The sequence below is a fragment of the Netta rufina genome (assembly GCF_964035555.1).
Source record: "Netta rufina genome assembly, chromosome: 5".
NCBI lineage: Eukaryota > Metazoa > Chordata > Aves > Anseriformes > Anatidae > Netta > Netta rufina.
The window spans coordinates 57,100,417-57,123,854 of record NC_140128.1 but is presented as its reverse complement, the minus strand read 5'-3'; the positions used below and the strand labels follow the sequence as shown (position 1 = coordinate 57,123,854).

General features: G+C 39.4%; 1 protein-coding gene across 1 annotated transcript in view; it reads left to right on the top strand.

Moving 5' to 3' along the window:
• NUDT14 (nudix hydrolase 14) overlaps positions 1-21,905 on the top strand; it is a 60,285-nt gene extending 38,380 nt beyond the window's left edge. The window contains exons 3-5 of the mRNA XM_084287504.1: positions 4,332-4,396; positions 9,223-9,460; positions 20,394-21,905. Of these exons, the coding sequence (XP_084143630.1) occupies positions 4,332-4,396; positions 9,223-9,460; positions 20,394-20,634 (544 nt within the window). The 3' untranslated portion in view covers positions 20,635-21,905. The remainder of the gene's footprint in view (positions 1-4,331; positions 4,397-9,222; positions 9,461-20,393) is intronic.
• Positions 21,906-23,438: the final 1,533 nt, after the last annotated feature.

Here is a 23,438-nt window from a genome sequence, read left to right as displayed (position 1 = left end):
TCTGTCCCCTACCTCGTACCTGCTGTGGTCACGTACCATGTTTTTTACATGGCTCCTAGAAGGAAGCATCACCTTCGTTTTTCAGCCTCGAGGGTGTGAAGCTGTAATATCATTTCTCCGCCCATGTCTGCTCTGCTGAAATGTCACAAAGCATCAGTTACCACGAGCTCAATAAATACAGAGGTGTACTATGCTGGGGGAAAGAAAAACTTGGAAGTGGTTTTCTAGGTCAGTGGCACACAATAGAGTCATTTTCTAAACTCCTGTAAGAGTTGTTTTCAGCTCTCAGGGAAGTATTCTGCTGGAGATCATCGCTCTTATTGAGAGTCTTAAAGGTGGAAGAGGAATTAAGATTCTGGATTCCTGTGTTGTAGATGGCCAGGAGCGAGCTGCATGTGATTTCTGCACATTGACTTTGACATTTTAGGGAAGCCTTACAGCCATTAGAGAAGCCTAAAGAAAGCTTAGCTATTTCAGTCAGGCTTTTCTTTGAATTCTGCTGGTTAACTGCTAGGTGAGTCCCTGGACTGAACAGTTCAGTCCCTCTAAGAAAATGCTCTATTAAATACCAAGACCAGGCACGTTTTTCAGCAAACAAGATTAGAGTAAAAGCTTCAGCACAGACTAGCTTTTTTTTTTTTTTTTTTTTTTTTTTTTTAGATACATCTTGCTGACATTGTAGGTATTTATCCTTCTTAAAATACTTCAAGGCTACACTAATTGTTGCTATGTTTATGGAAAGAACAGTGTCCTGCCTTACTGCACAGCACCCTGTTTATGTGCGTGCCTTCTCTGGGAGAAAGCCTCTGGTCACTGGAGCAGTGATTTATTGTATGTCTGAAGCGAGGAGGAGCTGGCCTGAAGGCTGAGCAGGTCTGTGGTCATCACCAGCCCTGGAAGACACTGTACAGACCTGTGGCATCTCTAATGCAGTTTGTTTCTGTTTAGTGGAAGTCCTTAAGGCAGCCTCTGAGAGATGCAGCACAGGGGAGCCAGGGCTCCATTATTGCTTGAAGGTGATCTGTGTTTTACAGAAGCAAATAATATGTACAGGGTGTTTTGGAGGGTGATCTCCTTTGCCTCCTCTTGCCTGCAGACGTGTACCAAGCCCACCAGCAATGGCAAGTACCCCAAGTGCTCCCTGCATACAAAGTTTTAGCCCAGTGGGTCCCAGGTGCAGGTCTGTGGCTCCGTGGCATGGCATTTGCCTTAATGGCCTGGTCTTTTGCACCAGCTGTTTGCCTGGGTGTCAGCTGCTGCAGGGATAGCCAGCAAAGATTTACAGCTGCAGAGTATTGCAAAAGGAGTGACCCACTACCCGGAATGAAAAGGGTGGCAGGTCTAAGCTGGGGCAGTGTTTTAGTTGTGCAGCTTGTTTTTAAAGCGTGGAGGCAAGTTTCAGATACACCTTGACACTTTTATAATAGACAATTTTTTTCTTCCTTTGTAAAAAATGAAGAAAAATGTGACACCGTGCAGCTTTTTAGATCTTGTACACCTGAAGCCTGTTGTTAGGTTAGGATGTTTTGATACCCGTGTCAGATTAAAGTCTTGCCAAGGATTTCTGCCTTTTTAGGAAATTCAGCTCCCCCACCATCACCTGTGGGCATGTGTGATTTTTATTATTTTTTTCCCTTTTGATAACACACAAGCTAGGCTTCATTGATCTTCCATATCTTTTATTTGTGGAGATGTTCCCAAGAGTCATTACACAAGTTTTAAGTGCTTATTTTAATATGTATACTCTTTTTTGATCATTTTAACTTACATAGGTGCATATATAATACTTAAAAATAGGATCAGTTGTAATATTTTAAAGGGAATTGCCTTGAAACATCAAATATTCATCTGATATCCTGTGGTGTGTTACCACTAAAAGATGCATTTGCAACTTTTTTGTAATATGGCTTTTTGGTAGCCTGTCTTATCTGTAAAAATAGTAATTTTGAAATAGTTCTGTAATAAATTCTCTGTGGGGTGATGTAAAACTCTGGAAGATACTTTCCTAATTTTATATGCCAGACCAAAGAACATCCTTGGGTTCTTGCAGCAGTAAGGAAACTCCCTGAAAGCTGTGGGGATCTTCCAGTTGGATCTGTTGAATGGCCTTGCCCTAGCTTTATGGAATACTCAAATAACTCTCCTGAATTCAGCTTTAAATGACATTTTGTAAGTTACAAGCATAATAACGTGTGGAAATACTTCACGTTATCTTGTTTCTTGTGGAATAAAAAATACCAAATAGTATTTGTAGGGTCACACTCCTCTTAAGAAGCTTTGATTTTGAACTTTTCCTCTCCAAGTCTGACAAGAACTATTAGAACTTGTGTGTTGCGGTTTGTTAAAACATGTAAATTTATGTTCAAAATTGTTTGTCAGTCTCTCAGAAAACTAAAAGTAATTAAATAGAAAGTTCTGCAGATTTGTGCCATTTCTGTACCCTCTCCTCTCAAGATGGTGTGAGAAGCAGACAATTGTAATAACTTGCTGCTACTCCTTTCCAGCTTAATTTGATCCTGTTCCTTAATTCTGACAGATTGTTTTTAATTTTCCCATCTGTTCCATAAAAATCTCAAGTGATTGACTCTTAGGAAAAAAAAAAAATGTCTAATAGCTGAGCCATTTTTAATGAGTTGGTATGAGTTATTTAATGAGACATGCTGAAGAAGGCATGCCAAAGGAAAAATTGGGCCTGGGGTGGTGGCTGTGAAGAAAGGCAAAGGGCATCTGCATCCTCTAGAAGTCCCTACCAGTCCCTTTAACCTTGGACTTGGACTGCTGCTGACTCCAGTTTCAGGCAACGTACTTTGCCTTGGAACGATGGTCAATATATATATATATGTGTATATATTATATACGTGTACATATATATATATTCAGTAGCAGTAATTCCTTATCTCCTTTTGTGCCATGTCTACCCTCAGACAGTACTGCTCTTGCGAAAATGAATGGCCACATAAATGGGGAAATAAAGAAACTAATTAAAAAATAATTTAAAAAAATAAAGTAAATTTTAAAATATTATAGACTGTAGTTTAACTTCATCTCTTCTAGCAGCCCACACTGCAGCTCCCAGATACTTTGGGGTTGTGTCAGAAGGAACCCCATTTCTACAAAAAGAACAAATATTCACTTTCAGTGTCTCCAAAGGCTAAAACCTTTGCTTGAAAATTGCCTGCAAATGACATCTCGTGGGGCAGGAAGCCATCAATATGCAGTACAGCTCTTTGAGAATAACAACCATGAATATAAACGTTAACATCTGGACTTCCCCCTTCTGTTTTGGTCTTTCTATATTATCATAATAAACATTAATATTATTTTTGATAATCATCAAGTAGCAGTTACTCTGGCAGCTTGAGACTGCATTATAAAATCAAATAGTGAAAATAAATATACAGCTCTTTTACAAGGAAGGTTAATAGTTTGACTAAACTCTGCAAATATGCCATTGTTAGTATAATCTATTGTAGAATTCATAGAATAATGAATTAACTTTCCGATTGCACACAGTGAGGCATAACAAATGACAGAATGCTACTATGGTAATAAGCATAATACGTGCTTGTTTTTGCAGGTTTTAATGGGCTACCAACTTAGGAGGGAGACTTTTGTCTGTTTTCTTTTTCTTTTTAACTAGTAAAATCAAAGAGTAATTTTACTGGAAAAAAAAGAGGGGAACTTCAGCACTTCACACTTTCTGAGCGTCTCTGAATACTCAGCCCGTCAGGTTTCCCTATGACATTTATTTCAAACATTCAGGAAGATGGGAGAAAGATTAAAATCTGGCTTTTAAACCATAGAATGTGGTAGCAGTTAGAACCACTTCTGATTTAAATTTGGACAAAATTGGACTTGGGTGGTGTATTTTTTAAGACCCCAGTTCAGCAAGTAGCCACGGATAGGAGATGCTCTGTGCTTATACAGAAGTCTGGGTGTGAATGGGGCTGGATTGTTCCTAAAATTTAGAGCATCCTAATATGGACCCGTTAGGAGGGAAGAAAATGGTTTTAAGAAATTCTTTTCTTGTTATTGCTGTCTTGTAGCCATGTCTCTAGAGTTGGTCTGTCTATTTTTTCCTGTTGGAGAGAAGAATTGATTGGCGAGTTACTTTATATGGCAAGAGACAAAAGTGACTTGCTTTGGGAACATGACCCATTATCTATTCCTCTTGATGGATTTTGGTCAAGGATCTTGTTGCATTGTCTCTCTAGTAATAAATCTTCTATGTATTTATGTAGTTAAAATGAAATTCTCAAGATGTAAGTCTAATAGTGCTGCATTAATCCTTCATAAAGCATTGATCTTTTGTTTTTTATCTTCTTCCTCAGTGTGTCAATCCTGATCTTTAACACTTCTCGGCAGTGCTTTGTAGTGGTGAAGCAGTTCCGCCCAGGTAATCCTCTTTTTTTAGATTTACTTTTGCTCTCTTGTGAAGCAAGCTTTAAGGGTTTAGCAGTTAAAAGTTGGTGCATCTGTGGTGATAAAATCTTTGTTCTATATTCTATTCTTTGTACGATAGCCCACACTTTTCAATAGGTTGGAATTCTTAACCAAGGAAATTTCCATTACAGATGAAACGAATGATGAGGGTAGCCTCACATTCTGCTTTTGGGCTTGTCATTGTCCTCTTTTGGATGAAATTTCAAACACCTCTATGATGATCATGCAATAAGTTGCCTTTATTTGAAGTTCCTTCTTTACCTATCTAGTATTTAGTTGGGGGCTTTTGTTCTGAACCACAATATTCCTTTTTTTTTCTTAAATAAATAAATAAATAAAATCAGATTGTGTTATTGTGTGTTATATACCTGCAAATTTAAAATGGGAAAAATTCAGGACTGTTTATGCTAATGTTTCACTAATACATGGACAGTTTCATTTTATGAGATATTACAAATTTAAGTTAATATGCTGTATTTTTCAGTATTTTTGTCTTTTTTTTTTTTTTTTCTTAATTCCAAGCAATATTTACTTTTTGGAAGTTAAAAATGAAATGCATATTGTTTGCATGCTAATTAAAAAATCACGAGGTATTTCACTGACTGTTGCTAAGAAACCATTCCAAGACTGTTTATGGTAGACTTTATTGAAAACTTTCTAGGGTGGTGTCATGCTGTCCTTGCTTACCAACAGAGCTTGACAGGCTCTGTTTTGTGCAGCGCTGTTATAATAATAGTGTATATTTATCATGAAGCACTATGTTGGCTATTACACGGAGAGTTTGTTTATCTGTTTATCCATAGTTCAGTGCCTTTTATTTGCCAGCTGAATAAAATCGCTCATATAGCTGTTCATCAGTTTGAGGCAGTCTTAGGCAAAAGCCTACATGTATATGCATAAATATATATATATGTATGTAATAGCAACACAGACAAGTCCATTATATCGTTTCCATGGAAATGTCAAATCTGCCTCAGCAGACTGGATTGTTCTTGGAGTTGAACTGTTCCAGAGGCTGGAGCTGTTCAGAATCCTGGCCATAGGGACCGGTGGTGGGTCAGACATCCCATAGCAGCCCCATGAATGCAACAATGCCTCTCCATGACTCACATCGCTATTATTACATTTCCATCGGCTGGTTATTGTCTGCCTCGGTGCCTGTTTCACAGAGCAGAAGTGAAGGCTAAGGCTTGCTTGCTCGCTGCTTGCCCCTGCCAAGGTCCCACCAGGCAGGCAGTAACGCCGCCCTTTTCTGGTGAGCAAACAGCTGCAGCTCAGGCACCAGGCGTGTCCCCTGCACGCCTGGTGGTGACATCTGTGCTCGCCTTTCCTTCGGGTGTGGTGTCACGGTCAGGTTTTCCCATTTAAGTCCGCGCTGCTTCTGCAGGCAGTTGTCCCTCTCCGTACGCACATTCCCACCCCGTTCCCTTTGGCGGCACCAGCCCTGATGCAGCCCCAGCAGAGGTCTGATACGGCTGCAGGCAGATAAGGTGGAGGGTTAGGCAGCTTATCTGACTGTCCTCGAAGATCTCATGGTGGCTTGAGGGGTGGCAGGAGCACACAACCTTGGTGAGCCACACAGGACTCTATTTTTCAGTGTACTGTAGACTTAGGCCACCTTGAATGGTCATAAAACGGGATATTTGGAAAGAGCGTGGAGAATGGAAAGTTACACATATATCTCAGTAGTTTCCATATTAATTCCTCACACGTTACTTGCTGACCAAGGACTCAGACAATGCTCGTTATAGCAGTTAGATGACCACACACTCTCAATTTTAATAAAATTGTATGTTCTGGGGTAAGGCTAGCCTTAGTACCTATGGACATGCGCCTTGTTTTTTTTTTCACTGTAAGAATAATTACCTTTTATTGGATTGTGATGTTTGTTTTTGCACTGACTCAAAGTAAGCAGTATCAAAGATTTGAGTCATAAGCCACATTCTGTTTCAGGAGATAGTAAACACTGGTGTAATCAAAGAGAAATCTGAAGTTTACATGCAAGCTATCACGTTCCCCAGTCAGCTGAACCCCACTAACCCCTCCAAGTCCAGGCTGTTATTACTTTATTCTCTCTAGCAAGAGCAACAAATCCCTTTATGGATCATCTAAAAAGACTGCTCTGAATAGCTGTAACCATCTTATTCAACCAGTTTGGTGGAGCTGTCTTTCCCTTGTCCCCCACTTGCAGAAAGAAAGGCAAGTACTGCACTTCTGCCCCAGTTTCCACTCTGGAACTCCTCATAGCTGAGCTGCTCCAGGGTAATTAGTCAAGATGCTCCTCATGGCACCGCTGCTGGTTGCATGCGTATATCGGATGATGGAGGAGGCTGCCTGGTGGTGAAGAAGTGGCTCTGTCTGACTGATGTAGCATAAGCCACCAGAAGACATGAGAGAGCAACCAGACACAGCACCAGTGTCCACGGTGGGCCACGGGGCTGGCAGCTGAGTCCTGGGTTCTGGTTTCTGCTGTCTGAACTCTTTATGTGTTTGCAGTAAGTTGACAACCTGTGATGAGAAAGAGGGAAGACCCAGGTTTACATCCGAAGAGCATGCCCTATCCAACAGACCACAGGCTGATGCTCCGTCCGTGGCTTTATGTCCCTTGGCATGTCAGCCGTGCGGTCAGTTTTCCACCTGCAGGAGAGAGATGGGGGACTCCTCTGTTCCCTAATATTAGCAGGAAACTTGGCCTTCTAGGCTTTGCTTCTATATGAGAGAGAAATTGAGTCTGAACCTTTCCAGGAGTGGTGATAATGAATTCACACTTGATTCTGTAGTGAACACTCTCTAATTTTCGTACACTTCTAAAGAAGTGACGAGTACTTCTTGTTTTCTTCCTTATCTGCAGAGAAAAGCTGTTAGTGTGCTTTGAATGCTGGCATATTCCAGGGTTTTGCTCTGAGGAGGACTGCTCAACTGGGTCCTTCCAGGAATGTAACTTTGATCCACATGGAGCCCAGTTGTGCTGGGGGAGAAGGAGAATGGCAGGTGCCTGCTGGAATGACAGGATGGGTTTCAGGGATTCAGCAGGCTTGTAACAGAGAGTTACTGTAATCACAGTTTCATATTTCTGTTCCCACACTCTTACCTGCATCCTGGTTTGGTGCCTAAGTCCTCTACTGGAATGTGTGCTTTGTGCCTTTTTGTATTCGCTGATAAAGGCATGGCAGTACTGACAAGGCAATACAATCTTCAGAGTATTCTGCTCATCTCAGCGAGATCCTGGAGGTAGTTGTCGTTTGTGATAACTGCCATAGCTTTTAAAATATTTTTGGATTAACGACAATATTCACCTCTCAAGGATCTGTCCCTCAGGCTCTGCATGGACTACTTTTTTTTCCTCCTTACTGCGTTTTAAGGAGAAAATTGAGCTCTACCATGTCTTTCATCTAAAAACTGGAGGCTTTTTTCCTTAAATCCTTGCATCTCAAGGGCCTAGGTGTACCTACTGCAAACAGCTTTGAAGGTCTTGAGTTCTGGACAATGATGAATTTTTGGACACTCTTCTGCACTTCATGTTTCTATGTAGACTGACAGCTCCCATGAAGTGCTGGTCCACTGTACGACCCTTTTGAGCTGTCTTACAGAAGAAGCCTAGGCACCAATTTCTGGGATACAGAAAGTGCTTGAGAAGTTGTCACTGTGCTACTTTTATGCTACATTTCTTTAGGGATCTGATTGTGTACCACAGTTTTAAGAAATAATGAGCTAAATGCAGTAACTGGAAGAACAAAAGGTTGTCCATTGAACTTGAGCTCTTTTATATGCCAGCTGTAGAAGATTTAGAAGGGGAAATAAAGGGTGAGCTCATTTGAAAACCATGTTACACATACATGAAATATGGATGTAAAATATTTTAATGGAATAAAAATTGTTTCAAATTTTAAAATAGTTTTATTAAGGTTGTTTTATAACACCCTCATGGTAACCTTTCAAGAACAACAAGATGGTAGACATGCCATTTTAAATGGAATTATACCTGTAAATTAAAGTTACCATCATCTGGAATTATCAACAATGATTCTTTGTGTGTTTGCATCCAGTCCTGCAGTTCTAACTCAGGCAAAATTTCTGCTGACATCAGTGAGAGGTTTTGCTTAAATGAGGGCTAAAATCTGGCATTTGCACTTTCTTTAGGAGTCCATTACAGTGGCAGCTGTTTGTAGATTAATTCAAGAAGTCTTTTTCAAACTTCACACAGGAATCTGTGCAAGGAACTATATGTTCAAAAGAGGATTTTTTTTTTCAAACAAACATACATGCTTTTCATACCCTTTCTAAATAACAGCTGAGTTGACAGGCTGAAAGACTCATCATTGTGCACATGGTACATAATGTACAACCCAACTTTCCTGCAAAATAATTGCATAGTTTAAATTAAATCCTGATATCCACATTGCCCAGCAAATGGAAGCTGTTTGGAGCTTCTGGGATGTAGACTTCTTGGATGAACTAGCTTCCTATTTTTATTTTTATTTTTTTTAAAGGTGTGCATGATCTCATTCCAAATGATAAAAGCACAAATAGAGCTCAAAGAATAAATTTACAGAAGTGGCAAAATAACCTTTATTCTCTAAAGTTTTCAGTCCATTTTTAGTGTGTGATAATTTTAATAGATAATTCTACTGAATATTTGCTGCTCTTGATGCTCTGGTATCTGTAAATTCCCAGGCAAAATTCATATGTTATATATATATATTTTTTCCATTAATACAAATAAACTCAAAAAACACTTCATTTCTTTTCCTTTTTTTTTTTTCTTTTTTTTTTTTTTAGCTGTTTACATGTGCGAACTAGAAAGACATCATCCTGAGCTCTTTGAGAACCAGGACAAGGAGAGTTTATCTCGTGTAGAGGATCCCTTACCTGCTGCGGTAGGAGTGACTTATGAACTCTGTGCTGGCATTGTAGACAAGCCAGACCTTTCTTTAGAAGAAATTGCATGCGAGGAGATCTTAGAAGAGTGTGGCTATCGTGTTCCCATTACAAACCTAAGGAAGATCACTTCTTACAGGTAAGTAACAGTAAGTAAAAATACTGCATTTTTTGTGTGTCACAAATTTCTGAAGTGGCTTGAGTGTGAATTAATGTTCTAAGCAGTGTGTTGGAGAAGCACGGGCATCTGAAAGTATGTGTAAAGTGTAATTTTCAGCAAGCAAAAGGAGTGTTTATTAAGAATTTAGGAATGAAAAACTGATAATTACAGAATGGAATTCCAAGTAAGAATTCAACTATTGTGATTTATTCCAAAGGCTGTTAGAACTGGACAGAAGTAGCATTGGGCTCTTAAGAGCAGTTTGTTACAGCACTAGAAAACTGCCTGGCTTCTCTGTGCCAGGCTTGTTCTACCTCTGATTCTTACTGCGCTGGTATAAGTTGCTCGTGATGGGCTCTTACATTCTATTAATATGAAATATGAGAACTTGTGCCATTTGGTCTCTTCATATATTTAGGGCATAATTAATGCTCCTTCTAATTGAATGGTAATTAATGTTATATATTAAGATTTTGCTGATTTGACTGTGGAGTTTTTTACATAATATTTGCTGCAGTATTTTAAATAGCTATTGAAATAGATTTGAACGTGTTTTAAAATCTGTATTAGGAGTAAGAGGAAAATTACAAAAATATGAGTTACTTAAAAAAAGGAAAGAAAAGAAAAAAAAAAAAAAGCTCAGGAGAAACTTTGCATGCAGCTTTAATCCTGTTATATCTCCTTCCCAGCTTTCAGTACTGCTATCAAAAATGTATGTATCTTTGTATTTTACAGAGAAAGCAGCAGGTTTTTTACTTTCTTCGTTTTGCTTGACATCTCCATTGAACTAGGCCCTGTCATTGGTTTTTAATTTGGGAATTGAATACAAATCCACAGCTGTCAATCCTGGCAAATGTTATTTCCTGCTGGATTAACGAGCAGTGCTTCTGTTGAGGGGAGGGGTGAATCACAGGAGCTGTCTCTTACAACTCCTTGAAACTAGATTGAGGGTTTGTTCTGCTGAAAGAAAAAGTGCCTTCCAGATTTCTGAGGAAAAGCTGTCTGTAGCATTTCATATGTTGGGTGACACTGATGGGCTGTAGCATACAGATATATACACATACCTACAGAATAGGAAGAGTAGAATATAATTTCTGTAGCTGTCAGTATAGAAGTTTAACTCAACAATAATGATTCTCAGCTTGCTAAAATAGCACACATTTTGGATTGGTAAGTGGCTTTTAATCTTATAGGTTGACTTTTTTTTAATTGCACTGAGACTTGCAAAGAGAGCGTACAACTGGAGTTTTCTCTGTTGAAACCCATGCAAAGGATGCTTAATATGTTAATCCCCTGGTCCTGCTTTGTCTATCTGGGCACAGCTTTCTGCCCACAGAGATCCATGCAGAAGTCAAAAGGCTCTGTATAGTATTTACTTTTTCAGATTAATGTGAAAGGTTGAATCATCAAAAATGATTTTTTTCAGTTTCTTTATTGGACTTACTGTGTTCTGTATTAAAATTTGATTCTAAATGTTATGGTCTCTCCATTAGCAATATCCTGTTATTTTTCCTTCAGCCAAAGACTGGTATCTGTTTGATACTTGAATTTGATGCAAAGAGAGGAAATAATTGGTCCCCCTAGACTCTGCTGAATACTTTTTTTTTTTCCATAATTGCTATGGTACATATAAGAATTTCGGAGCTTTTTCGAAGTGTAACAGGTTTTTACAAATGGTTTATGCTGGTGTTACATTAGTGCCCCATGCATGTCATTAATAGTTAAAATGCATCATGCAATTCTTCTATTTTTATCTGTTATCCCAGTGATCTGTGTAATAGTAGCTCTATATTATTAATTGTTCCACTGCAGCAGGTCAGAGAAAAGCCTTAGCAAATGCAATTGGAAGGAATTTTGGGAGGATCTTGTCTAGACTGCTCCTCTTCCAAAGATCAGGATTTAAATAATTTCTGACAAATGTGCGTCTGTGCTTTCCCTAAAATCTAATCATTTCATAGCCTCTGCAAGCATTCTGTTCGAAGTGGCTAACTGTCCCTGCCATAAGCAAGTTTTTCCGCATATCTTGTCTGAATTTCCTGTTCTTCATTTCAAGTCTGTGATTTATTACCCTGTTCCCAGTGGATATGAAGTACTTCTGCACCTTCCGTGCATTTATTTGAACAGGTCTCCTCTTGATTCTATTTTTGTCTATGAAAAGCTATCTTAGTTGATTTAAGCTTCTTTATAGACTATGTTTTTTTGATGTCTGATCATTCCTTCTGCTGTCCTCTGCCTTCTCTCCATCTGGTCTGCATCTTTCTTAAGTACATAGTGCCCAAAGTGGAGCACAGTATTTTAATAGAGGCTATACCAGTTTCAGATTGAGTGCAACCATTATTTCCCTAGTCGTACAGATGATTTTGTTTCTATGCTGTAGTAAGATGTCTCTTGCAGTTCCATTATGTTGTTGACTTTGGTCCATAATGCCTCTCTTATTTCAAAACTATTTTCTGCAGAAGTACTGGACTGTCATTCTTTGAATGCAGGGCTCTCTGTGTGCTTTTGTTACTCCTGCCTGCACACCAGACCTTTAACTTGTCTTTACTGAATTGCATCCCATTTTTTCAGACCAATTCTCCAAGTTGTTGGGATGATTTTGAATTTCAATATTATTCTCTAGCTTCTCACAAATAACACATCCCAGCTTTGCTACCTGCAGTCACTCTTCCAACATGCAAGTCCTAAAACAAAATACTGATTCATACTGAATTGAGGATGATGCACAGTGGAATTTGTTTTGGTGTGTGTTTCCAATTGAGCAGTGATACCCACTCCATGAGTACCATTTTCATTCTAGATTTACACCAATTTCACAGTTTCTTCAATTTCTAACTATATCATGATTTTCTAGCTTCTTAATGAAACAGTCATGTTAAATAAAATCCAAAGCCTTAAGAAATGGAAGTTATATTGTTTGTATTGATACTCCTACCCACAAGAGCTGTTATCCTACTGTAGCTGGAATTATTTGACTGCATATCATACATTCTTTACAAATCTGTTAGCTGTTCTTTTCTCGATGCAAAAAATGCCACACTGCGAATATTGATAAAATATAATGCAGAATTACCGAGTTAAGTCTATTAGATTTTTGTAGATAAAAGCTGAGAATTGCATGCAGTGAGAAGGCTTTCATACACGCAGGAGCTTCTGTGATACATCCTTTGCTCTGAAAGCAAGGAGTTGTCCTGTATGCCTAATGACACCCATTTCTAGAATCCTGGTAATGAGAAGGAAATTGCCTGACTTGAATAAAAGCAGACCTGGCAGAAGGATATGGAAAGCAGAAGACACAACAAATGTAAAGGGAGAAGCAGTTTTGGCCAGAACAGTAAATACACTTCTGTGGCTAATGGATGGAAAAGGGGAGGGACATGGACAGTGCATGGGGAGAACTTAGACTAGGGGGAAAAATGGAATAGAAGTTCCTCAATTATAAATGAGAAGAAGAGATGAAGCGACAATGCAGGGAAAGAACATGGACTGAAAAGGAAATGGACTCAGGAAAAGTACAATCGTTGTGGTGGAGAGGAATTCGTTTAAAGACATGTGGAAAGTTCCTAAACTTTAAGCAGAACTTCTCTCAGTTCTCAAGAATTGGGTGCAGTAAAGACTGAAGGTAATCTGAAAATAGCATTTTCTTCATATTTATTACCAGGGTCTGCAGTAGTGTTTTTAGAGGATTTATTATTATTGTTATTGTTATTGTTGTTGTTGTTATTATTATTATTATTATTATTATTATTAAAGTTTCTCAGCTAACTGAAAAAGTTTTCTATACTGCTACAGATATTTCAAAAGCATTTACAAATGAGCTATTGGACTCCATTTTTAAGCTCTGTCAAAGCTCCTGTGACATGATACTAATCAGATAGAAGTCAGGCACTGAATTAAGCAGAAACATAATTACCTTGAATGATCCACAGAGTAGCTGGAGTCGGTGAGAAAGCCAGGAATTGAGAATTTACACTATTTGAGCAAGAGTCTTTGGAACAAATTGTTCCAACAACAAGGACACAGCATGCTGTGGCTGAACGAAGGAGACTGGACTGGAAGCAGAGCATAAGAATGACAAATATATTAAGAGGGGCTTGACTGCAGGAAATCAAAGGACTTGTATTTTTGAAAATCAGAAACATCTGATCTTATGATGGAATTACACCAGCCAGAAACTGGATTTCAATGTACGTGGTTCACCTCTGTAGATGGAGGCAGGAATCATTCTGAAAAATATGTTATAGTTTTCACCCTTGTGATAAGTTTCCTCTTCTCAGCATGGCTACAAAAATTGCTACATTTGTGACTGGCACAAAATAGGTAGCCTTATTTTGCCACTACAGTAATCTTTTTTTTTTTTTTTTTTTTTCTGTCAGCAACTAATCCACTTTTGGAGACTTCATTTTCCATCGTGATAGTTTTGACACCTAGCGTTGTGTTGAGTTCTAGTCAGCTATGTGTATGGCTTCAAGTCAAAAATTGAATGGATGGTAGGTGCTAATTCTGCTGTGTAACTGTAAACTGGGGCTTTGTGAAAATGGTTGTCAGTGAAATTATTCATTTTTAAAAGCTCTAAAATGAATCTGTGAGCTTTCATACGGTTTTGGTTTCTTAAAAGCAAAAATTTGAAAGTGAACTAGCCTTACTCGTGTATCAGATAAAACAAATTTTCTTTCTGTCATCGTATCCCAGCAGTTTTTGGTTTGAATCCCATGTGGAATTTAGCTTTGAGTTAGTTTCTTATGTTGAAATATTTCCAGCTATCTTCCTTGGGACTTGTTTCATTACAAGACAGAGACAGATAAATATGTTGTTGTTGTTGTTATTACTAAATATGTTGTTATAATAATACTTACAGTATTTTCTTCTAGTTCTCAAAATGTTTGGTCATCTTGAGGAGTATTTTAAAAATTATTTGGACCTTGATAATATGTTAGATCATCAGGAAAAAGGTTACTTAGAGCTTCTGGTTCATCTTCCTTTCCTCTTCATCCCATCTTCATTTTCTCTCAGTGGTTGTACAAAATCTTGGGATATGAATTGGATACAATAGGATCTGCAGGTTCCCAGCCCTGCTGTAAAAAATTCAGATGGATTAGTTTAAGGGCCTACCTATATTAACATAGGTACTTACTTTAATCTTCCTACATTTGAATTTTTTCCAAAAGTACACAACAAAGGAGGGTATTCACAGAATTAATATTGGATGTTCCAATTACCGTGCTACGGCTATTAGTCCCTGTGCAATGAGGTAAAAATGGTTTGTATTCACAGGTTATTATGTAGAAAGAATAACGGCCTTCAAAATGCTGGAGTGCATTATAATTAGAAAGATCACCTGCTAGTACACCTGTTGGGTGATGGCATAATGTAATATAATTTTATGTTAATTACTTCTCTGCTTTTTCCCTGCACCTGCTGCTTATAATGTCAGAACTGTACAAAGGTCCTAAGAAGTGACAATAGGAGCTGGATGTCAATGTTCATCAGTTTACATGGGGCATACCTAAATAGATCTTGATCAGAGATTTGTGTCACATTTATATGTAAACTTGAACTATGAATTCACCATATATCCAAATACTGCATCCAAAGAGTTAACATTTTATAAATAGATATATTGCATTAAGGGTTTTCACATTTACTACGTGATATTAAAACCAAAAAATGTATTTCTATGTTAATAGGAGCACATAAAACTAGTTTTATATAATTTATTAAATATTAAAAGATGAGAGATTTAACTTTTAATTACTGTCTGTCAGAAATCTGAGTTTAACTAACACATCTTCCCAATCACAATTTAGTTTATTTGTTCCCCACATTTCAGCAGAGGAGCACAGTATGAATCCTGTTTATTTTGCCGTAGATGTTTGTCTGTTCCTTCACATTAAAATATTGAATGTAAAATTTGATTTGCATAAATGAGTACCTGGACATGAGAAAAGGGGAAGTTATACTGGAGTACACACTTTGAATTTTGACCCTGCTTACAAATGTGCATGTGTGTGTACACAAGAATTTGAAGCTGAAACTCTTTGTTAATGAGCATAGGCACTCATAGGAGGTGGACTCAATCTCTTGTAGCTTGTGGGAACTTCTAAACATTTTTTTTTAAAGCACTATGATTCTGCCACCCAACTCTAATCAAATTATATATTTTATGCTTATGAACTTAGACTTGAGGAATGAAAAGTCCTGTGTTGTGAGCTCTGGTTCAGGTGCTGCATATTTCCTCATCTATTTGATGAAAGGGAAAAGCTAAACAAAGACTTTGTGATAGCTGCTATTGCTGTGCTTCAAAGCCAGATTGCAGTGACAATCTGCCTCTTGTGTTTCCCTGGTCTAAGAGGGAAGTAGAGATAAAACACCCTCCTTACAGCCTTGTCCTGCCAGCCAGTCCCACCCCTGGGCAGGAGGTGAGGAAAAGCACTTTGCAGAACTGCATCTCTGTTGTGCTCTTGCCTACAAGTGTATTGCCCACAGTTTCATAAGCATGATTTGATCCCAGTATTTGGGTATTTTATTAAAGTGAAATGTGGAACAGCAGCACACAGTCTGGTTTGGTGCGTTAAACCTAAATTGAAGTTACTGTTGTGATGAAAACCATACGGCTTTGGTATCCTCAGTTTGATGTGCTTACATTCTTAGACTTGCTACTGTCAAAGGTAGTAGAGGTTTCTTACCATCTTTGAAGCAATGCTTAAAGTTTATTGCTAAAGATTTTAATTTTAAGTCTATCTGTCGAGGTTACAGGGTTTGTGACCTTAAGCCCTAATGATTTGACAAAGAGTCTCTGTCAGCCACGTAGCTGTTAATTGAAATAACTACGAGCTTCTCAGAGTATCCTCATGAGAAAGGGAGGAGTAAATCAGAGCTGTGTTTTGTATAGATCATTTGCATTTGTCCCACAGTGGTAAATGAGAGGCAGGCACATCAAAATACATCTGGAACAGCGAGCCGAGTCAAGCCAGGTGAGGTAGGTCTGGGTCAGTACGAGCCATGCCATGCCTGATCCGGGCAGCTCGGTGCTATGCCTGCGGAGTGAGGCTGAAGCTTGAAGTCCTGCTGTGGGGCAGTGCGGCGAGTTCAGACCCTGCTTGCCCTCCCCCAGAGCAGGTCCCAGTGTGCTGGAAGGGGGGACACCTTCGTCAGGGGGTGGTTTTCCCAGGGTGAAACTCATCACTTGCGGTCCATGTGTGCTGACCCCTGTGATTTTCACAGATGCAAAGCTAATGAATATAGTTGTAATCTGTTAATAGGTGACTCATTTTAGACCAAAAGCATTTTATTTGTAGTGTGAAATACTAGGGAAAAGAAAAACATATGTCACAGACTCAGGGTAGAGGAAGAAGGTAGCAGTAAGCAGAAGTAATGAAAACATGAATAAAGGCACATCAGCGTTCCTTAAACAAAGGGCTCAGAAAGTGCAAATAATTGTGCAAAAGCGTAGGAAGTTTCTCATGGCAGATAAACCTGAAAGCATACTGAAAACATAATTGTAGCCTGTTGCCTCTTTAGCAGGCAGACTCACTTTCTCTCACTCCCCTCTCTTCCTCCCTCTGCTGAAATGTATACACATTTTCAAAAGTATATTTTAAAACACGTTATTACTTCATCCAGATGGAGACTTAGATTGGCTTCAAAGCAACAGATCTGCTAACTTTTCATTTCTATAAAAACCAAAGGTACTAAGACAAATGGATTGGCAGTAGCACTGGGGTTTGGTTTTTGTTGTTGTTTTTGACAATTTTCTAAGGACAGGCAGAATCTAGAAATACCTAAGGGTCTGGAAATGTGAAAGACAGCAGTAGGCAATATTGGAGAATATTTAGTAAAGGGCATTCCACATAGGTCCATGCAAAAAGTAGCAGAGTAAGCCAAGGTATTTAGATTAAGAAATATTAAATAGAAAGGTCTTTTTTTAATGCATTACAGGATGTTCCTGTGTCAACCTATTACTAAAGAGGTTGAACTAGTCATGTAGTTAGACGGCAAATGCAGTGAATATGTGCATAAATAATGTAAGACACCAGTCTCCAAAGTTACCGATCTAAATAGTGAGGGGATTATAAGTAGTCTTAGAAATGTCAAGTGTGCTGTTCTGGGGCAAAAGTAGAATAGAATAGCATGAATATTAATACCAGCACTCTTTGATTTTATTCAAAGCTCATTTGAAGTTCTTACTAGCCTCTAATGCATAACACACAGCAAAGTTGTGCCAGAAGAAGGTAGGTAATCAAATAGAAAGGATGAACATGTGGCTGTGTCCTGTCTTGATTATGTATTATTGCAAATTTTTCATTGATTTCCATGGCAAATGATATGCCAGCATGCATGGAGAAACCCCACTTGAACCGACTATAACTCTGGGTATCGTAACAAAGAAAGACTTTGATGTCCAGTGCTTTCATCTTTGAAAGTGTATTCAGTACAGTAGCCACACTTGGTGTGTCCAGTCCATAAGAAAAGAAATGCTGATTTATTATAAGTGTCATATAAGTAAATAACACGATGAAATAACAGCATATGGAAATCACTTGGTGCTGTCTGAGCTAGAGTGACAAGAAACTGAGTCTTAAGGTATAGCCACACAGCAAGCATTTGTCTTTTACTTTAAAGAAAAGATGTGTGGCAAGTGAACTCCTGTGATTTCCACAGCTGCAGCTATTTCCTAAGTAAATTGTCACAGGTGGTATAGCAGGAGATTATACTGTAAATATTCAAGCTAGAAAGTTCTGATAGAAGGGCTTCTTCAATAAAGTCTCTGTTTTTTGTATATAGCCTTTGCCTAATATCAAGTGGACGTGGGCATAAGTCCATTTAAGAGCATCTTCATTCTCCAGGTGGGGCACCCCAGATGAAGTTCAGATTTGACACTTAGCAGAAATAATGTAACATTAAATGTATTTTGCACAGTCCTGTCCTTTTTTGTAGTACCTGTAGAGACTAGCAAGCTGCATTCTCTGTGTTGGAAATTTTGCAGTATAAATTAACATTTGCTTTTTATTTCTTAGTATCAGTTACCAAAGAACAATTGCTGAACCCCAGGCTTCCTATGTTTATTTTACTACTAAAAATGCAATTCTTGCAGAAACAATAGAAGAAAAAGTATTGCTGTATAGAAAGGAAAACAGATCTGGCTCTCCAGTTGATTAAGAAAAATAAAATCCTTTCTGACTTCTCACACAAGAAAAGAAGGAAAAGAGCCAAAAAGTGAGCAAGCACTGTACTATTTCATCAAAATATGTACTGTCAGTGAGGCTCCTTGCATGGGCAGAACTCCAGTAGTGAGGAATGGGCAGCACATGGTTCAGCAGCCAGTGGCAGATAACAAGGTGAATAAGCTGGGACAGATCGCTCACTGAATGACCAGAGCGTAAATGGCCAGCAGTGATGAGCTCTGAAAGGGATCTGTCTGCTCCTCATCGGTATTTCCAGTGTTGCTCTTTAATATTATATATTACTGCTTGATAATAGCAAGAAAATGCGTTGTTTTAACACGAGGAGAATGTGGTAAAGTGTGCCGTCACCCCAACAGCAGAGAGGACCGATCGCACATCAGCATAAAAAATGGCATTCCAACTGCTGGCAGCTGGTTGCTGATAGCAACTTGAGGAAAGATGAGTCTACCTTACTTTTGTACTGAGGTTAGGACAATTAAGCCAGCATGGTGGGCCCAGTGTGCAACTCCTGCTGCTTTCAGAGACTGCAGTTTGTGCCGTCAGGTCTTTGGTCGTGGCAGGATGAGTGGCAGCACAGCTGATAGATAGCATTGCTTTCCCAGGCAGCTTCCCCTAAGAGCAGGGGAAAGGGAGCATGGCGCAGGGCAGAGAGTGTGTATCAAAAAAGTACTACAAACACTGAACTATAGTGATGAGCCCAGAATAAAAGAAATTACATATCAGCCTTCATTCTTCATTCGATTGGGTAAGCGTGGATGCACACTTTAGGATTATAACATTGCTACAAATCTTAGAATCCTCAGAGTGTGTAATAATTTAGAGGCTAATTTTTCAGATTTCTCTAAGGCCTGATTGATAGCTTCAGTGAACCTTGGATCCATCTTTAATATGAGAAGTCACTTGTAATTATACAAAATGAGGAAGCTGCAATTACAATGTGATTTTTTTTTTTTTTTTGGAAGGACTAAATGAGTGGATTATGTGCTCATCCCTTATTTAAAAATATCTAAATGAAATTGTACAAAGGAAATAGAGGATTAACAAATAAGTATAATGCACAGCAAGTGGTCTAACTGAAGAAAGACTACATAATCTAAAATAACTAAATCCACTGTAATAAATTTAGCAGGGAGACTGAATTATTTCAGATACATGCGTGCTTATGGTGGTCCATTTGGGTCAAGGCTAAAGTTCAGGGAGGATAGAGAAAGACTCTCAGGCTGCCTTTCTATTCCTGTATCTATCTATTCCATGAGTAGAGGCCTCCAGCTGTGAATGGACGTAATCTTCTTAAGTAAAAACTCTAAATATTTGTGTAAAAACAAGTAAACGAATGTAGCATAATAGCATACAGATACACTGAGGAGCTTAATTCTGTTGTTTGTAGATCTCTGGTGCAGTTCTGTTCTCACCAAGATCAACTGAAAAAAACTTCTGTTGACTTCAAGTATATGTGTAACAACTGTTCATCAATTTCAAAAAAAGTTTATCATCTTCCCTCAAGCTAACGTTTTCCCAAAGTTGCAGAATGTATTTGAAGACAGAAGCATTTCATATGCAGCTGTTTTCAAAAGTGTTGATATTTCAGCATGAAAGTTGCAAGCAATTACATTAACAGAGGGTAAGGACATTTGGCATTGCTTAGGGAGGCAAGTTAAGGATCGAGGTTTCCAGGTTCCTAGCTACCATATTTTTATCTAAAACCAACTTTCCTCTCTGCTTTTTTCCAGGTCTGGAGTTGGTGTGACAGGTTCTAGGCAAACGTTATTTTATGCAGAAGTAACAGACCAGATGAGAACTGGTGAAGGAGGTGGCCAGCCTGAGGAAGGAGAGCTGATTGAAGTTGTAGAAATACCTTTAGAAGACTCCATGAAGTTTGCTTATGATGAGACTTTCCCGAAGACAATGGGTGTTATCTTCAGCTTCATGTGGTTCCAAACCAACATAGCACCCAAGCTGCCAAAAAAATAAGATCAAAGCACTGTGACTTTCAGAGAAGATTTCTTGCTGGTTGTGGGTACAAAAAAAAACTGCCTTGATCAACTCAACTCACCACAGAGTTCTCAAATGTTTCTCAAAATAAATTTGGAAGTGAAATCTGAAGTAAAATCCTCACCCAATTTCCATCATTAGCAGAACAGTAGTGGGTGTCTCTGGGACCAGGGTTTGCCTCTGAGAGGCAAATGTTGATTCTCACTCAACAGCTAATAAATGTGCCCTCTTTTCATGGCAATGCTCTACCACTATTTTGAAGAGATACTCAGGGCCTCGGTGCAGCTGCTATACCAACCTGTTGCTGTTGTCTGTAGGGTCTGGTAGCCGTGTATTCACTCTAGTTCTCATGGATGTTTCTCCTAATATTTTTTCTTGGGGGGGGGGAGGAAGCCAACTGTAGTAGTTACAGATACCCTAACTATGTTGTTGAGCTAAGCACAGCTTCCAGGGAGCAGCTTTCTCTGTGATGTGTAGCTCCCGTACCAGAGAGAAAACATTTGCATTTCTGAACATGCAAACCTTTATTTCATAAGCAAACATGCCTGTAAATCCTTCTGCTAATGTGTCATTCGGACAATAGCCCAGCTGTAAGGCTATGTACTTCCCTTTGCGCCCGCTAGAATGCTGAGCAGCCGGGATGGGGATGAATGATGGGGGCTGCGACTGGAACACATGCTTCTTTGTTTGTTGTATGGATAATAGTTGCTTAATTAGATCAAACTTTGTCATCTAGAGCAGGACTTGAGTAGCCAAATTCTTTTCATTTGACTCCGAGGTGACTAATACAAGTGATTTCTCGGAGGTGCTCTGTGGTCTTGGATTCCTTATAGCCAAAATGGGAAGAACAGGCCTTACCTCTTAGATAGCGCTCCTTGAAATCCCACCATCGGAAGTGCTTTAATGAGAGGCTTTATCATCATTTGTGCAGTTTACGTCGAAGGCCGTGCATCCTGCACAGACACACTGAGCAACGCAATTTGATTTAATAAAGTGGTCTAATTAGAACGTATATTATTCTATCAGCATGGTTTAGATGTGGACGATTTGTCATGTGAAAAACTGTTAATAGCATGAATGAGAGAGAATCAAGTCTGGACATTTAATTATGCAGTTGTTTATGCAATTCATTGAGTTAATGTTAATTAAGATGACTACATTATCTGTGCTTGTAGGACTACAAGGTATTTTTAGAAGCCGAGCACCAGGAATGTGCAAACTTTCACACAGCGGCTGGGATAAACGCAGCGCTGATCAGCTGGAAGCAATCGTGTCCGCCAGGTGATTTGAAATTGCTGCGGATCTAAATCGGTGTTTAAGAAATAAATGCATAAATAAAAAGCCTTTAAAACTGGTACTTGCTTGTTCTGCTGAGAGGGAGGAAAGCTCGTTGGAGAGTCACTGGAGAAGGAGCAGTTCGACACCTCTTATGAGAGTGCAGACACATTCACAGAACTGTGCCTGGTCTGCAGAGCCGACAGCTGAGTTATTGTGAAAAGTAAATAAATCTCATCTGTCTGAGGTATTTACATTAGAAGGTGTTTTAGGGTGGGGTCTCTGCTGCTCTGCATCCTTACACGGCTCAGTACCATGTGTCCTGATTGCTGCTGAGGCGTTTAAAAGCTAGTAGAATATAGATGATAAATAATGTCCTGCCTCCCAAGTGCATGTGTGTGTGTTGGGTATGAGTGAAGGCCCTGCTGGATTTGCCAAAATCCAGCACAAACTGCAGCTGCTGGGCAGCAGAAGGCTGTTCCCCATCACCAGAGCAGTCCGTCCCGCCCCTGGATGCAGTCATCAGACAGAAGCAACGCAATGTGATGCACACAGAGCACGGTTGTGCCTGGTGTTGGGCTGTGCAGTATCAAATACAAAAGTATTGACATCCTTTTCCTTCTTCCCTGTCAGTTTTGGTGGTGATTTTTGTAAGTAGTTAGGAAGGTTTGAAAATGCAGGAGAAAGGGTTTGAACTTTTTTTCCAAATGGAAGATGATTCATATATATAAAAATACAACCAGGGCAATTCAGATACCACTTCTCTCATCAGGGCTCATTTCAAAGATCATAATTAGAGCAAATCTGATATACATCAGCCAAGCCCAGGCAGGAGAAAAGTGCTTCTAATGGAATCTTGAAATCACGTCTGCCTTTTAGATACATCCTTCAGACGTGCCACCACACATGTATATGGCCGTGGAGAGCCTGCAGTTTGGAATAAAACAGAGTCCCCATTTTGCAGGATGGCTGAGGTCGGAAGGGACATCTGGAGGGCACCTGGTCCAGCCCCCTGCTCGAGCAGGGTCCCCTAGCACAGGGTTGTGCCTAGGTGGCTTTTAAATATATCCAGGGAAGGAGACTCCACGACCTCTCTGGGCATCCTGCACCAGTACTCAGTCATCCTTGCAGGAAAGAAACATTTTGTTGTGTTCAGATGGAGCCTCCTGTGTTCTGGTTTGTGCCTGTTGCCTCTCGTCTGACTGCTGGGCAACGCTGAGAAGAGTCTGGCCCCATCCCTGTGACATCCTCCCTTCAGAAACTTGCACGTTGATCAGGTCCCCCCTCAGCCTTCTCCTCTCCAGGCTGAGCAGGGCAGCTCCCTCAGCCTTTCCTCGCTTGCTGGTGATGAAACCTGTGCAAAAGTCACGTCTGATCTCATCCACCCTGCCCGGTGAGGTCAGCGTCTTCCTTCTGCTGAGCAGCATCGATCGGTCTGCATTTAGAAAACAAGTCTTAGCATCTCTTTAATCTTTTTGATATGGCTTTGGGATATAGAGATAATCTAA